Source organism: Myripristis murdjan, chromosome 24 (genome assembly GCF_902150065.1).
Source record: "Myripristis murdjan chromosome 24, fMyrMur1.1, whole genome shotgun sequence".
Classification (NCBI taxonomy): Eukaryota; Metazoa; Chordata; class Actinopteri; order Holocentriformes; family Holocentridae; genus Myripristis; species Myripristis murdjan.
This window is the reverse complement of record NC_044003.1, coordinates 28,347,089-28,363,467: the sequence shown is the minus strand read 5'-3', so window position 1 is coordinate 28,363,467 and position 16,379 is coordinate 28,347,089. Positions and strand designations below refer to the sequence as shown.

The window sequence follows — 16,379 nt, the reverse complement described above, 5'->3', positions numbered from 1 at the left end:
TGACAGGGACATCGTTCACACTTCCACTCCAAATGAAATCTATCTCATTTGAATGGGAAATGTCAAACACTGTGTTCCTTGTATTTGTTCACAATGTCATCTTTCAAGTATTTGTCATTAGACCGCCTCAAGCTACAGCGAAAATGAATATGAGGTCACCAGCAATATGAATATATTTGACAGAAATAAAATAAATGAAAATCATTATAATGGAAAATAATTTAGATGTAAATTTTTCCAGTATACGGTTACATCCACCTAAGCCTGCAAAGCTATAAGGGTTGAAACTTCCTTTAAATAAAACATGCAAAATATGCAAATGAGTGTTGTACTTTGGGCCTTAACTTAATGACTCTTGCACCTATAGGCAGTTCACACACCCACTGCATCTCCACAGCATTTCATACAATAACACTTCAAAAGTTTATAGCTTGCCCGGTGCAGCTTAGCATTGTCTGCTGGCATTAATGTCCGAGAATATCTTTTGCCATTAAACTATAATAAATAGCCTTTAAAAACTAACAGAGACATAACTGGTGTACATTCTATTCTGCCTTTCAAGAGAAGTTAAACTTTAGTGTGTCAGAGGAAAACTATCTTGGATGCATCATTCCTGCTGAATGCATAATCAGCACACAATCACAACACAGCTGACAGCACAGGACACTCAGCTACGGCATGGTGGAAGAGGAACAGCACTTCTTGGCTCACACCCAACACTCCCAACATACAGAGACTGGAGCCATTGTTAGACCTGAGAGAAAACTTGGTCTATCTGTTCCGGGACAGTCTGTTGTGTGTACTAACACACAGGTAGGATGTTTCTAAGAGCTCATGGGAGCTATGTTCTGCTCATGTGTGACCTCTGGCAAGTTGTCATTTGGCCAATATAGCAATACTGTACCTATATAGTTATATAAGATCCATACTACTTATGATTGAGGAAATGTTTAATAAAAGCACCAATAGTCCTCCCTATAATATTTTAACAATATCAATATGTGGGTACTCTGGTCACTGATGGTCAGAGACAACGCTCTCAAGTTGTCTAGACTTTTTAGGTGTAGTGTGGAGTCACTCCTGCACTCACCTCAACTGACACTCACTCTGTAAGATCACCTCTGCACTGAAATGAGCAGGGTAGCAGAGTTTATTCAGAGAGGTCAGTGTCCAGCAGTGAGTTGATACATTGGTGCAGAAGGCCCTGTTCCAAGGAGGATCAATAGAGAACTGGACAGTAGAATAGCTGCTGGGCCCATTTTAAACCATAAGCCTCTCTGAGTCGCTCTGAAAAGAGCAAAAAACTCCTTAGGTCAGCACTCAGGACTGGCGGAGGAGCTTCAGAACTGTCTCCCCTTCGTCACGCAAATAAAGGCACAGTTCAACAGATTCAGCTGCGCTCTGCCCGGAGAGAAAGCTCTTCCTGCTAAGGAGTGAGACCAATATTCAGGCTGTGATTTACTTAAATGCAGAATGAGTAGCATTTTCCTAAAAAACAATGTTTTGACTCATACAAAAATAATCCTTCTCAACCATCACTTCTGAGCCACTATACAAAAATAATCCTTCTCAATCATCACCTCTGAGCCACAATACAAAAATAATCCTTCTGAATCATCTGTTCAGAGCCACTAGAAGTGTGTGTTGGTGTGTGTATCTGCAGAGAGCCGGCCCTGTGCCTGGGTTTTTTTGCTTTGCTGAGCTTGGGACTCTTCTGGGTGTCAGCCTTTGGGCAGTGGGTGTGCAGCCAGTCACAGCGGGCGGTGCCAGATTGCTAGCATGACATCAGATAGGAAGCTACAAAAATCGCATATGCAGATCAGGGAAAAAAGGAAATCTAGCGAGGCTAAACGCCAAGTGGACAAAGCTCGTTCCAGAACAAGAGTGAATCTGGGGCTGGCTTTCAACTACAGGGGAGCACTGAAGGAGAGGATGAGGATGAAGAGCAACACGGTGTTGGCTTGTTTACCATTGGACAAATAGGTGCCAGCAGCCCAATTTTTTCCTAGGATGGTGATGGAACATTTTACATTTTGGACACTCAATTCATTCTGGAAAAATCACATCTTTACAGGGAGAGACCCCATTTATCATAAACTACAGCTGTGAACTGAGCAATATGTCAACACGGTAAACAGCAGTCCTCACTCTGATTAACAACGTTACTCAAACGAAATTATTAGGTTGATAAGAGGCAATACATTGTAATTACAAGAGTATCACAGCCATTTGCCTTAGGCCTAAATACATGTGTATATACTGCTGGAACACAAGGTGACTCAGCTGCTGTAATTACATTTGTAGGGTGTTACGTATCATCTACTGTCTACCGAGCTTGCTGCTGGCCAGTATCATCAGGTTTTTACTGGCACAAAATGAAGCAAAGGCAGTACACTGGGGGTGGGGAGGGGGTTGAGGGGGGAGTGAAAACAGCCTTGGTTGTGACTTGGAAAATTTGATTGGGTGTAAGTTTAGGAACTTGATCATAACATGTAACTAATGCGACAAATTTATTAACATGTATGTAGCTGCTTTGGAGCAAAAGAAATTACAATTCACCTGGGTGATGAACACTCGGAGCTTGTCTTCTCTGTCAGTGCCTTTCTGAGGGCCTTGTGCTGATCATGGTATAGCACTATGGTGGACTGTGCCAGTACTGTCAGTATGCACTGTTGTGCTACTGTCTAAGTAGTCGATATGTGTTTGTGTTGCTAGGCTACCAGTACTGATGCCATCACACCCACAGTTTTTCTTTGGTTTTCTAAAAAAGTTGACTTTGTAGTGATTTTATTTTTTAATTTATTTAGGTTCATGCTGCAAGCAGCTTGTTGGTTGGGCAGAGTTTATGGCAACCTGTCATCCCACCATGTTTGAGGTTTTGGCAGTGGAAAATCAACTGGGAGATTGTGTTCAATTGTGTTCTTTAGCCCATATACCGAGGAGGTGTTTCATCTCCTTGTGACTACAAGGTTTCCCTCAATTCTCTGGAACTGCTGGCTATCAGATGTCAGCATTCCCCTCCTTATACCTAATTAAACTTTGCATTCTGGGACTGTTTCATGTAGTTGTTGTTGGATTACATTCTCCCTCATAATAAGCCACATAACTGTATAAGGACTCTGCATCTGCCATCTGTTTTTGGTGCCGTCTGACCTCAATGTGTGAATCTTGCCTTAGTTTGATTCACTTTCCGTGTGAGTACAATGCCATTCAAAATGTGGTGGCACCAAATAACCATACCAAGACGCCTGAAAATGCAAGTCTCAGTCTTCCACCAAGAGAAGTGTGATGCAGTTCAAACCAACTTCAGTGAGCAATACCAAAACACAAGAGGTTATGGATATGAGCAGACGGATGTTGACATCTGACAGCTAGCAGTTCCTGATAACAAGATTCCATCTGATGCTCATATTGAGCTATTTCTTCATGTGTTCTTAAGTGGCATGAGCACCAGAGAATGCCCACTATCGGACAGAGTGCAGGCAATCCGATTCCAGTTAGAGGACCTGGAAGTGCTTTTGTTTACACTCACCCCTACTGTCAAAATCCCTAACCTGGCAGGATGGCAGGTCACCATGTGACTTTACCATGAGACTTTTATTTACAAGATCTGGTTCACTTGTAATGGAAAATGTGAAACTAAAGGAGCCAAATACAAACACAGAACAAAATAAACATTTCCACTAAGATTAAGACCAAAACAAACAACACATGTAATCACACCCTAATTCCAGTACATTTATTATACACCATCCTTCTACCCCAGCATTTCCTTCACTCCCGAAATGGATCACACACATCCATGGTGCGTCCCCACATGACATGACAACCTGTTATGCGCCAGTGACCCTAAGTCCCACAGCAAGACTTACTCAGTTTGGGTTGCAAGATTATAAAGTTTGAGAACCTTTGCTCCAGACTAATCAGCCATCCATGGCTAATCTAATCACACGAATGATCTCACTGCTCACAATGGCAGTTTGATCTGAATTCAGACACTGACTGGAAGATTAAACATTTTTCAAGTGTCACTGGGGTCGATTCTGAAAAATCAAGTCCAAATTCAGTGTTGCTCACATAGAGAAAGATGTAATTTCAAACACAGCAGATTTTATTCATGGCTAAACTCAGGACCAGTCTAGACAATGTGAGGGGCATTTCTGGGGTTTTTGGGGAAGGGAAGGGGGGGTCTACCAGCTGACATATGGGACGGGTGTGGCATGGCAGCAATGGCCATGCATCTGCGTACACTTGATCATGTTTTGCCAGCCAAACCCCTCAGCAGCCTCCAACGCCACATCAATGCTCCTTGTCCAAAGAGAGAACAGCTAGGAGACCTCCAGGACTGTGTGAGTCATTCCTCACAGAATGAAGACCTTGTATTTGCAGTATACATCCCTGACTAACTGCCGGCCAGCTCCTATCTTGATGGATTAATCGGCTCAAGAGCAGGAGAGGGAACCCTCTGGCCCCAAGATCCCCCTCCCCAACACACCCCCTTTATCCATGGAAAAGGTGGGGGTAGGGGTGACGCTGGCCGCCTAAAAACACCACTGTTCCCCTAAACACTGTGAAAGCTATACATCAGAGCTGCCAATCAAAGGAAAAACTACCAGTGATGAGCTGCACCTGTTAAAAGACAACTTCAGCCCCAAAACGACGGGTTAAAAACTAGAGACTACACCAGACCCTAGCTGTCCTCTGCTAGCTAGTAAGCTAATGTAAGCAAGGACAACTTTTCTTTCTGGCTTTGCAAGTGATAAACAGAATCGATTAATTACAGCAACGTGTTCCCCAACTGTGTGCCCCGGTATAAATCACTGCTGGTGAAAAAATCAGTTTCCATCTGTCTAATGTCAGAACAATACGGACAACACGGTCATTGTTTTGCACTGACTGTGGTCTGCCTTGTCGGCTGTGGGCACCGGTGGCTTTTGGCAGCCTACCTGCTGTTAGCATTTTACACCTAGCTAGCTGCTAATGCTTTAAGCTCTTATCTATTTGTTGTGCGTATCAAACCGCCTCACTGTATTACTGGGTTTGTCAGCCATTGCAGACACTGCTGCAGTCCGCTACCGACCAACACGCACGGCTAACATTAACTTAGCTACGGCTAAACTCAACTTCCATTTGCCATTTAGCTAAATACCAAGTGACCACGCAGTAGTGATGGGGTGCCGCTGTCCAGGGACGCCAGTTTCTGCTACTTCTCGTTTGCACAGGTCACGTTTACGCTACAGGTATCGAGCTAGCTAACAAGCTAGCCCGTCCCGGTATGAGCCGTTCCCCCCTCTCGTGTAAAGAACGCCAAACTCCATTCAAAAATCTGGTCGTGTAATGCTGTCTTGTTTACTGGCAAACGTGCACGCCTCGCCAAACACAAGTTAAGCCCTACTACAAAACACTGTGCCCAACTTTTCAATTCGGCTTCATCTCATACAAAAACACCACTTTGTTTCAGTAAACTGTCAACTTTTAGAATTGGTTCCCTGTTATTTCCACAACCTCCTTCCACTAAAATGCACCGAGGTGGGCGTTAGCGAGCACTTTTCATTTAACCTAAAGGGTGAGGTTTAACACACACAGCTTGCTGCTTGGTGGATTATTTGTTTGCCGAAGTTAACAGGAGATCCTATTGATCTTATACGGGTCTTGCATCAAGTTGTGCAAGGTGTATATATTTCCCGATAAGAAATATCGTAGTAAATTGACAGATTTTTCAATGGGTTTGGCGTCCTTTCTGTCCACACGCGAGAACTGCACGTAACGGGGCTAACCACCGAGCAAACCGTGCAAACCACGCTAGCCACAACAGCTCCGCTTCCAACATTTCCAACCCAAGTGTCAGCCAGTGGGGCGGCTTTTCGCTCTCCTATCCAGCTAGGAAAGGGCCTGCAGGACCGCGGCCTCTCCTGCGTCCATGGCCCGGTCTCCTACCTCTGTGGGCCTGCTGATCTCGAACAGGTCGAGCCGGTTGGCGTTCCAGTGGTTGATGATGTCGGCCAGTTTCCTCCTCTCCTCCTCCCTGCTCCCCGACATGGTGGACAGCGTTTCTGATCCTCTTCGTCCTCCTGAATAAAATTTCCCTCGGTCCACAGCAGAAGAAAACACCGCCTCAGAAACCACACAGCTCAGATTTGCAGGTTTTTCGCCAGCACTTTGTGTGGTCTGTCTTTCTCTCGGCTCGCAGTCTGGCCGACCTGCTGTCTTGTTTCTGGTTCCGCGTTCCCGGCGCGTCGTGCCGAATCGCGCTCCCGCTACGCTCGGGACGCGCGTTCATGACTTCAAATATTCACCGTGCACGCGCAACCTTCTTAACTGCTTCAGGTCCAATCAACCATGTCTGATGAGGCTGCGTACTTACAAGAGGTCAAGCTACATCTAGGCTACTTAGGGGGGGTAACTTCGATTCTTCCCACACGGGTTTACCAAAGGAGATATCATACCTTTATTTTTGGACCTAGCTCTCTGGACCTAACTAATACTTTGCGCCGATATTAATCAAAAGTGGCCCCTTTCATATCCAAAACATGTCAGACAACTCCAAATATTCAGCATTGTTTTTAATTTTGTGCATGACTGCTCAGCGTCTTTGGAAATTATCAGCATTAAATGTATTATAAGTATAAACATCATTATTACTACCACCACCACTAATAATTATAATTATTATAACAATTATAATTACTATTTTAATAATATTATATAATAATAACAACAAACAATAATATCAATTACTACTACAACAACTACTACTGCAATAATAATAATGCATATGCATACTGATACTATCTGATCAAAATATCTCATCGCAGATAAGACCTCTCCATAAACAGCTAGTTTTGTAGGTCCTGATGATCAGATCTATCGTAATTCAAAGTTTATCATATCCATAGTATCAGAGATGGGAGGATACTGACAGGAAAAGATCTTTTGTTTTGTTGTTGTTGTTGTTTTAAAGGGGAACATCAGCACAGTACAGTGCATTAGCAGTGTAAACTATGTGATAAGGAGGAGCAAAAATATTTTACTATAAAGGTATGTTGAAGAATAAAGATATGTTGATAAAGCCTCCCTGGGCTTTGTCAGCATAAACTAAAAACTTACTAGAACACAATACAATACATTATGAGCATATTTTTCGCTGGTAGAACCACACCTCAAATCCTATGCTTTATCTTCATATTAGAATCTGCTATTTCTCAGACAATGAGACAGCTCTTTGTTTTGTCTGTTTTCTATATTGTCTAGGGCTGGGCTGAGCCTCTCTAGCTTGCAGGTGCTGAATGTCACACAGTGCTGTCAATGCCTTCCCTCCAACAGCACAACGCCGCACATATCCACTGGCTGTATGTCACAGTGCAGTGGCTGTTGACGCTGTGTCCTGACTGGTTTATGAGGCAAACACAGTGATTAGTGACCAAGTGGCAAATGCTCTGCCAAGGGAATTTTTACATTGGCGTATTTAGCCTGAGAGAGTGTTGGCCAGCATTTCTGCTGTGCTGGACCATTGGCCTAGCAGGGCCATCATCCCCACAGCACTTGATGCTTTGTTGGCAAGAAGGACAGAAACTATTAAAAGTAATAGCGAGAGTTTGGAGTTAAGTTTTAACCAATATGTGATTGATCCAAATGCTAGCTGTTAGCCTCCTGCCACTGAGGTGGACTTCCCCAAGCTATCATTCTGAATATACATACATATATACACATATACATATAGATAGATAGACAGACAGATAGATAGATACCTGTTGCATGCACTGCTGATGAGATGCTGGGTTATTTAGAAGTATAAATGCAACTCTGCATTAGTTAAGCTTACAGCTTCAGTGGCTTATTAGAGGAAGAAGAAAAACAAATTATGGTTAGCAATGCACATGTGCCACTGGGGAAGTTAGGGAACATAAAAAGATGAGTAATGGTGCTGTGTATATGTGGGTATATGTGGGTGTATATGTGCACACGCACATGCAGGTGTGCATGTGTATATGCATTTGCACATATCACTCCAACTCAGCCTCACTAAATGCATGTAAGCTATGATTATGCACTGATGTGGTGCACACAGGCTGTGTGAAAGCCGACCTGCCTTTCGGCATGTTTCTGCTATAGTTCATTCACTGGCTGGTTCCCAGATAGAAGGAGCACCACCAGGAGTGCTCAGCCAGAGCAGATCACTCGACCTGACTGAAGGTCAAGTGGTTATTTTTCTTGTACTATAATTATAAATATAGTTTTCATTTTTGACTTTTTTTTTTCAATTTTCTGGCAATTCTCTGGTAATTATTTGGCTAATTCTCTGATACATTTTCCTTTTTCTTCCTTTCTTTTTTTCACTAATTCTTTGTTAATTTCCAGATCATTATCTTATAATTTTTTGCTAATCTGTTAATCTGTTTCTCATGTTTTTGAAAGACACCGTGTGAATTTTCTCAAATTTCAAAAGGTTAATGGAGCATTCAAAAAAGGAAAAATGATTGGCCTGTGGATCAGATGTGGGGGCTCTATATTGAGGAAGGCGGGGCCCTAGGCGCTGTGCCAGATCTGCCTAGTTGGCAGATCAGAGCCTGCTGTTCTGCAGAGTGTTAACATTGCATTGATCTCCCAGATGAATATGGATGACACTGATCAGCCAATATATTACACACAAGCCGTCATCAATTAGACGAACAGGCTCCCTGTCATGATGTCATGATTGTGATAAATAAACCATCAGTTTGGTGTGTGATGCTGACAGAAGATTCATGTAACGTCTCCCTGACCAGACTTGGCATCAGTGTGCAGTATTTGTTCTGGCTTGAGGGCCTTTATACAAGTGAACATATACAGACAGTGGAGGAGACAGAGAGATGTGTGTCTGCATAGTTGTGATGACTGTATGTTGTGTCTATAATAAAGTTCGTTCCTTCACACCTTTAAATGAGCATGATAAACTCCACCCCGCTCTGTGTGTTGTGTGCGGCTACATTTGACACCACAGCAGATGTTTCCTGTTGCGCTGTGTGGGAGAAATAAATGTTTCCCTTGGAATATGAGCAACGGATGGTGAGAATAGAACAGGAAAGTCGAAGGTGTGATGATAGATAATAGACTGAATCATACTGCCATGCAATCAGACAGGCACAACAGTCATGCTGAAAAATGGCCATAATGTTAGCTTAAGATTTGAGGGGGTATATTTTTAAAAATGTACCATATTACAGAAAGATATGATTATATATACAAATAGGTAAAATAATATTTCTTCATATGTAAAACGTTGAGGTGCTGGACAAAGTGATACTTCTTGGTTATATGCAGGAAAAGTGTCCAAGGCCTAATCAACTGAAGCATCCACAAAAGTTGACATCTAAGGTACCAGTTTTTGATGATTTATATATATATTTGTTATTTTTCATTTCATAGACAACCAAAATTCCTTGCTGAACACATTATAAAAATCAAAGTTTAAAAAAAAAAAAAAATGTTCAAATACAGCAACACGGATCAAGACATATTCATGTATAAATAAACACACAGCATGCTTATGTGCGACCACTTGATGATATGCATTCAGCTTTGGGAACATTTCCAGGCACATTTAGATTTAAAAGGTGCACTCTCCAGTGTAAACTGTGAAATACTGCAAACAGTCCCTCCATCCACTTGATATTAACTGTAGTCATTCCTCTTTACCTGCTACAGAGAATACTAACATATATAATGCTTGTAAATGACATCTGTTGTCCACAATGGATTAAAATGGCTGGTAGGATGGGAATACATTAAAATTTTTTACTGTTCATATGCCATGAAATTTAGTATTAAAATGCATGTACATGGATCACATTCTGCCCTGCGTGCTACTTTCTACTGATTGAATTCTCAGTAAATGCAAATGAACCCTCACTTGAGAGTATATTAAGGTCTATTAAATAGAGTGTATGCATTTCACCTGATTGACTTCCATCTATTTCAGTTCAGATACTCTAACCTGATGTACTATCATTTATGAAACTGCAGACACAGGCTGTTAAAAAAATAGCCTATTTTATCTGTTTTAATACAGTTAAATATTAATTTTTAGTTATTTTTTCATGAAGCTATGTTTATTTGAACAAAATGAGCTTCATAATACATAAGAGAGATAATCATTTTTGCAGCAGCTGAGTTACATGTAGTGAGAGTTAGTTATTTGGTGCCAAACACAACAGCTCAGCAGAGGGTCAGCCTCTCAGAGCCATGATGAATTTCACATTAGAGAAGGGGAAGTGAGCTGTTGTCACACTAATAAACCACTCATGATCTGCACACTGCACACACTCCTCTGTAATGCACCGGGTCTGATCCAAAACCAAGAACTTTACCCCAACCATCTGACACTCTAGGTGAGGCAAAGCAAGCCAACCCAAAGGTGTTTTACCCCCTGGATTGGTTTAGCGTTTCATAGCTTTCTCAGAGAGAAGAGCTGATTATTTTCAGTCCAATTCACCGAATGTCCAAGAACTCTCTCTCTCTCTCTCTCTCTCTCTCTCTCTCTCTCTCTCTCTCTCTCTCTCTCTCTCTCTCTCCTTTCTTTTTTCTTTTTTCTTTCTTTTTTTTTTTTTTTTTTTTAACAATATTGCGGGCTGTAAAAAAAATCCCCTTCAATGGCAGGAGGCTAACAGTTAGCATTTGGAGCATCCAGCCAGTATCCAGCACTCAGTAACAATGACAGGAAGATAGCAAATATGAAATATGAGTGAGCTATCCCTGTAAAGTTTGACTTTGTTCCCTTTCATATCACTCTAAGTGGCATGGTGTATGGATAATCTAGGCTCACTTTCTGGCTAAATCTTCCTTGCTCTAAGATGGTTTCACTTCCAATGTAAATCAGCGGGACGAAGATTATGTCGGTGTGCAAAGTAGCTCGGGTAAGGTCTGGGAAGGTGAGATTTCAGGCTAAAATAAGGAGCATAATCTGCGCTTTTGTGTTTAAGATTTGCAGACGGGGGATGTGAGGGAGAGCAGAGCGTTGACCTCGACGTGGAGGTCAAACATAGATCATCGCAGGCGGCGTCATGGAGATTTTCACACAGCGTCCTTTGAGGTCAGACTCTCTCTCTCTCCGTCTCTCTGCCTCGCTGTTCTTCTCTTTGCTTTCACCTCCTCTGTCTCTACGTTTCCTCTTTATCCCTCCGCCTCCATCTCCTCCTTTCTATCTTGTTACTATCGCCCCTGAAGTAGCTTTTCACACCTATACTCTGTTTCTATGTCCTGAGCCATCCACTTAATTATCTGTCACACCCACCATGAGGGCTTATGCGCTGTTCACCAACCCCCCAGCTCTCTCTCTCTCCCTCAACCAAATTGTATTAATATTGGCTCTACAGCAGAGTATAGATTTGATGATTAAAATGGTGGCTGTTGACCAAGAAGACAATAAATTCAGTGCCCTTAAGATGACATTGTACACACACACACACACACACACACACTTACACAGAAGATGATAAATGAAGGGGAGTGACTTGAGATGAAACAAACCTTCTCATGAACACATGACAAAATTGAAGAGGCGCAGTTCTCATTCTCATTGACATAAAAAAGCATCAACTACAACTTTTCCAGAAACACCGCAAAGAGTAAAGCGGCAGCATTAGACAACAGCGTGTGAGTCATAAATATGAATTCTGTTTTGGGACCGACTTTCCATTTATTAACCAGGTGAACACAGGTCGAGGCATTTCCTTATACACAGGACATGATGGGACCGTCCCTTGTGATGTCTGTAGGAACCCGACTGGACGTAAGAGGACCGAGGGGTTAATGAGAGCAACCAGCGCCTCTCCTTTTCATCTTGACAGCCAGTGTGTCTGGTGTGTGGTGAGTAAAGCGGCGATGGCATCACAGACGCAGGAAGTGGCGGGGTTATCTGGTGAAGATGGCTTCCTGTTGTGGTTTCTCACTTCTGCTGTGTCAGGCTGATACGATCTCAGCAGCCCTTGGTCTCTTTGCACGCTGATTCAGTTCCTCTGATTTTTATGTCAAAATCAAAATTTATGACATTATGTTATTTGATGCGTACATGTGTGGCAGTTGGTATCCACTTGATAAGAATGATAAAGATCCAAAGCAGCTTTTTACACGGGCCGGAAATGAAGTTGCTATTGTTTTTGATGAGGATCCCCTTAAGACCCTTTCCCTAAAAGGGACATTCCCCCAAATGAACCCAAGACTGCTCTGGATTTGGCAGAATTAAGACTTCTAGGCCTTGAATTTAAAGTGATATTTCACCCAATTTGAAAAATGTGATATTATTTCACTTCCTTCTAGCTGTTCTGTAGGACAGTAGTGGTGCTATCTTCCTCTCATTGTTACTGAGTGCTGGATACTGGCTGGATGCTCCAAATGCTAACTGTTAGCCTCCTGCCATTGAGCTGGACTTCCCCCCAGCTAATAGTCTTCAAAATACCTTGAGTTTGATCAAGTGCAGTGATTTTTTTTTCTCAGACATTCCAGGGGATGAAATTATATGACATTTTTCAAAATGGGGAACCAGCCCTTTCACCCCACTTTGATCATAGACCTCTGGCATACAACCACAACATCATCTGGATATCTTAGAAAATGGCACCACAACCTCGTGACATCCCATGTGTTGCGCTGACCTTTCCAGAGCAGGGTCACCACTCGTCCTTGGCCCCAGGATCATGAATCATTTTCTGCATGTGGGGCATGATGTCAGCCATCAATTACGGCTGATGTTGTCAGCAAACGACAAGGTTTCTGCTCTCTTCATCACCATCCAGCAGACTGTAAACCCGTACGCAGTCAGTCGCCAATAATAGTGTTTGAGGAATTCAGTTTTACTTTAGCATCATGACTAATGTGTTTATAGGAAGCGAGGCCACTTTTTGGTCATCCTGCCTGGAAGCATGGGTGGGATTCCAACATGACTAATGAGGTGATTGCTACTGTTTGCTGAATACAAGTCTGATCCTCACATTTTTGACTTATCTGACACGGTGACTGACATTTCAGGGACAGCTGTGTGTGAATAGGCAATGTTTACGTGCAACTCCTCCTCTCCCACACAAACACACACACACACACACACAGAGGCACAGGAAAACAGTTTTGCTGACCATATTAGGAGAGGCTGTGTGAGGAAGGAAGGAAGGAGTGGTGGCACAGGTTGCCACCTCAGTAGGACAGCAGACAATGGGTTATCTATCACATACATATGGATAGGGCTTGTGTGTGTGTGTGTGTGTGTGTGTGTGTGTGTGTGTGTGTGTGAGTGAGTGTGTGTGAGTGAGTGTGTGTGTGAGAGAGAGAGAGAGAGAGAGGTTGTATCTGGTAGTGACAGAGTGGTGAAAAGATATCTTAAAAGTATATATTAAATGAAAAAAACTTTAAATGGATTTTTTTCTGCTCTTTTGGGTCAACATAATAGCAAATAGTAACAGGCTAAAGCAATAAAAAAAAAACACAGTAGAAATGGGTGAGGAAGGTGGTTGAACAGGATGGTTGAATGGGACGGGATGGCATCATAGAAGACAAAAATTGTGCAACTAATAATTTCAATGAGTAAGGAAAATATTAAGTAGAAATGTATGAATGAATGTATCAAAAATGTGTGCAAAAGCATAGTAAAAAATGGGTACCAGTATGTGCCAAAAATGAAACCTATGCAGTATCAAGTAAATGAAAAGTTTACAAATACAAATATCAAGAATATACAATATATACAAATGAAACACAATAATGGGGGAATACATGATAACACTTTAGCAGGTCTACAGACAGCCATGCATCTGAAGAAATGTTTAAATGTGTAAAAATAGATTTATCTTACCTATTCAATTAAGAAAACAGTGTTAGTAGAGTAGTTTAAACAGTTAATTACAGGAAATTACAAGAACATTACCAGAAAAAGACCCTAACCCTAACCCACAAAATGACTGAAATAATGGTATAAAAATGACAAAACATTACATTAAAAAGAAAATTTGCTCAAAAAAGTTAAAAAAAAAAAAAATAATAATAATAAAAAAATCAAGACTACCACCACTACACACGATTCTAAAAATCTACAAGTAACTAGACTGTTACTGTCATTGTTACATGGTCCAATATTAATGATGAAGACATAATTATAAGTTGACGTGAAATTGACAGTAAAATGATAATTTCTGCACCAGCACTGAGGTTATGTGGTGTTGACTGTTTGCAAAACCAGAGGAAATAAAACAATTTCCCTCCTAAATAGTTCTAGATTTCATTCATATAAGTACATAGAAATGTTTATGTTCTTAACCAGCATCTAGTCATTTTCACCAATGTACAGTAATAAAAAAAAACTATGATTTAGAGAGCTGATTTTCTGCTTTAACCCCCAAGTAACTTCATGAAGGAGGGAATTCTCTTTGCATGTAACCATAGTCAGTGATACCTTTTCCAGATGCTTACTTCATGCCTGCCCTCCCCAACATGACTCCTCAAACCATCTGTGAAACTTAACGCCTCTCTCTCTGGGTTTTTTCACCTCCTCTCATCTGAAATGAAATGCCTCCTCCCCAGTCCATACCCTCTTCTCATCCCTCTCTTTTCTCTCTCCTCTTTCCACTTCATCTCTCCCTCTATCTGTTCACATGTTCCTTTCCCACGCTCTGCTTCATATCAGTGTAGGTGGCGCACAGAAACTTAATGAGCCTCAGTGGATTGCAGATGGTTAGTGCAGTGCACTGAGACAAAACAAAGATGTTCTACTTCTACTCTGTCACCATTTAATGGCTTGTTCTAAAGTATGTAATACAATGTTGGCAAGTCCTACATGTCGATAATGTTGCAAATAATATATGTATATTGACAACATAGCATGTAGCTAAAGAGCTATGTGTTGATTGGTCTGTAAAGTTGGGAAGAATACCGTCATGCCAGTAGTGATAGGTACTGAATACTGATATCGTTTCTAGTGATTCAATAACCGATTTTTGCAATTCTTAGTCCTACACACACTAACAACAAAAACACAGCTCAAAATGACAGACAGTGTCCTTAGCAGTGAGCCAGTCAGCTGAGCCTAGACAAACTGGTTTGTTTGTACACACACACACACACACACACACACACCCCTCCTTCTCCCCGACAGATGGAAAGACAGTCATCTCTGTCAGCCAGTTGTTCTGTAGAACCTGCTTTACTGTGTTGTTTCTCTGTTTTCAGTTTGTGGAAGCTTATTTTCCGGGTGGCAGCAGTGTAAGTAGGCTTCGTTTTAACTGTGAGCAACCATTCATTTATACAAGCTGCATGGAAACAAAAACCCTCCCTGGGTCTCTGGTTCTCTTCCTGCATGTTGGGCGGAATGAAGATATCCCACCAGACCTGGATCAAACAGTATTTCTGAATAAATCTAGATATTTGTTTTGAAATTTCTCCCACCGTCATAACATTAGAAAGGCAAATCAACTTTGCCTTTCAAAGGACAGTGAGGGTACTATGATCAACAAGTCAGTGGAAGTCCATTCATTTTCAACAGAGCTAAGCAATGAGGGAAACTATAGGCTGATGTGTGGTCAGTCAAAGAGTTTGTCAATCAAGAAAAGGTTAACCATGGATGAACCTTTTGCAGCCATCAGCTGCTGTCAACAACCAAGGCACTTCAAATAGGACTCAAGATACAAAGCAGATGAAACCACCTGCTTATCCTCGCCCCCAATCCTGTTCCCCTGAGAGTACTCCCCCATTCACTAACAGCCCCCCAACACCAGAGGGACCATGCTAAAAACTAGGACATGTAAGTTCTTCACCAGTTTCTCCATGCTCTGTATCTCTAGAACATTATAGACATTCGTTCTCCAAACTCATAAGGGTGGTGGGGTGCTAAAGCCTGTCCCAGCACTGAATGGGCAGAATGCACATTCACAGGGGCAATTTAGTATCTCCAGCTCACCTGACCTGCATGTCTTTGGACTGTGGGAGGAAACCGGAGCTCCCTGTGGAAATACACGGACACATGGGGAGGACGTGCAAACTCCACACAGAGAGGATGGGGAATTGAACCCAGGATCTTCTTGCTGTGGGGTGAACATTATGGACATGGGATATCTAAATATGCTTGTAGCCATTCTCACTTAGGGAACAAATGTGGGGAGTTCCATCTGTGTGCAAACAACAGCTAATATCCAGGAAGCACACTGGCATGTTGACCCATAAACCTAGGTTTGAATGAATACCCCTTATGTCCTCAATCGTCAAAGATAGAAAAGATGTGGGACAAAGGCTTAGAAAACACTGATAAGGTTCTATCATCAGCGTATAGTGGCATATATTATTACTATCACCTGTAGTTACTTAAGAATCAAACCCACACGCTCCTTGCCTGGATGTTCTTGCTAGAAGAGCTGATGTGATTT

At 42.0% G+C, this 16,379-nt stretch overlaps 1 protein-coding gene across 9 annotated transcripts in view; it reads right to left on the bottom strand.

The window, feature by feature from the left end:
* afdna (afadin, adherens junction formation factor a) overlaps positions 1-6,250 on the bottom strand; it is a 112,108-nt gene extending 105,858 nt beyond the window's left edge. For all 9 annotated transcript variants that reach the window (XM_030046602.1, XM_030046604.1, XM_030046603.1 and 6 more), the window contains exon 1: positions 5,938-6,250. In XM_030046602.1, the coding sequence (XP_029902462.1) occupies positions 5,938-6,039 (102 nt within the window). In that variant the 5' untranslated portion in view covers positions 6,040-6,250. The remainder of the gene's footprint in view (positions 1-5,937) is intronic.
* Positions 6,251-16,379: the final 10,129 nt, after the last annotated feature.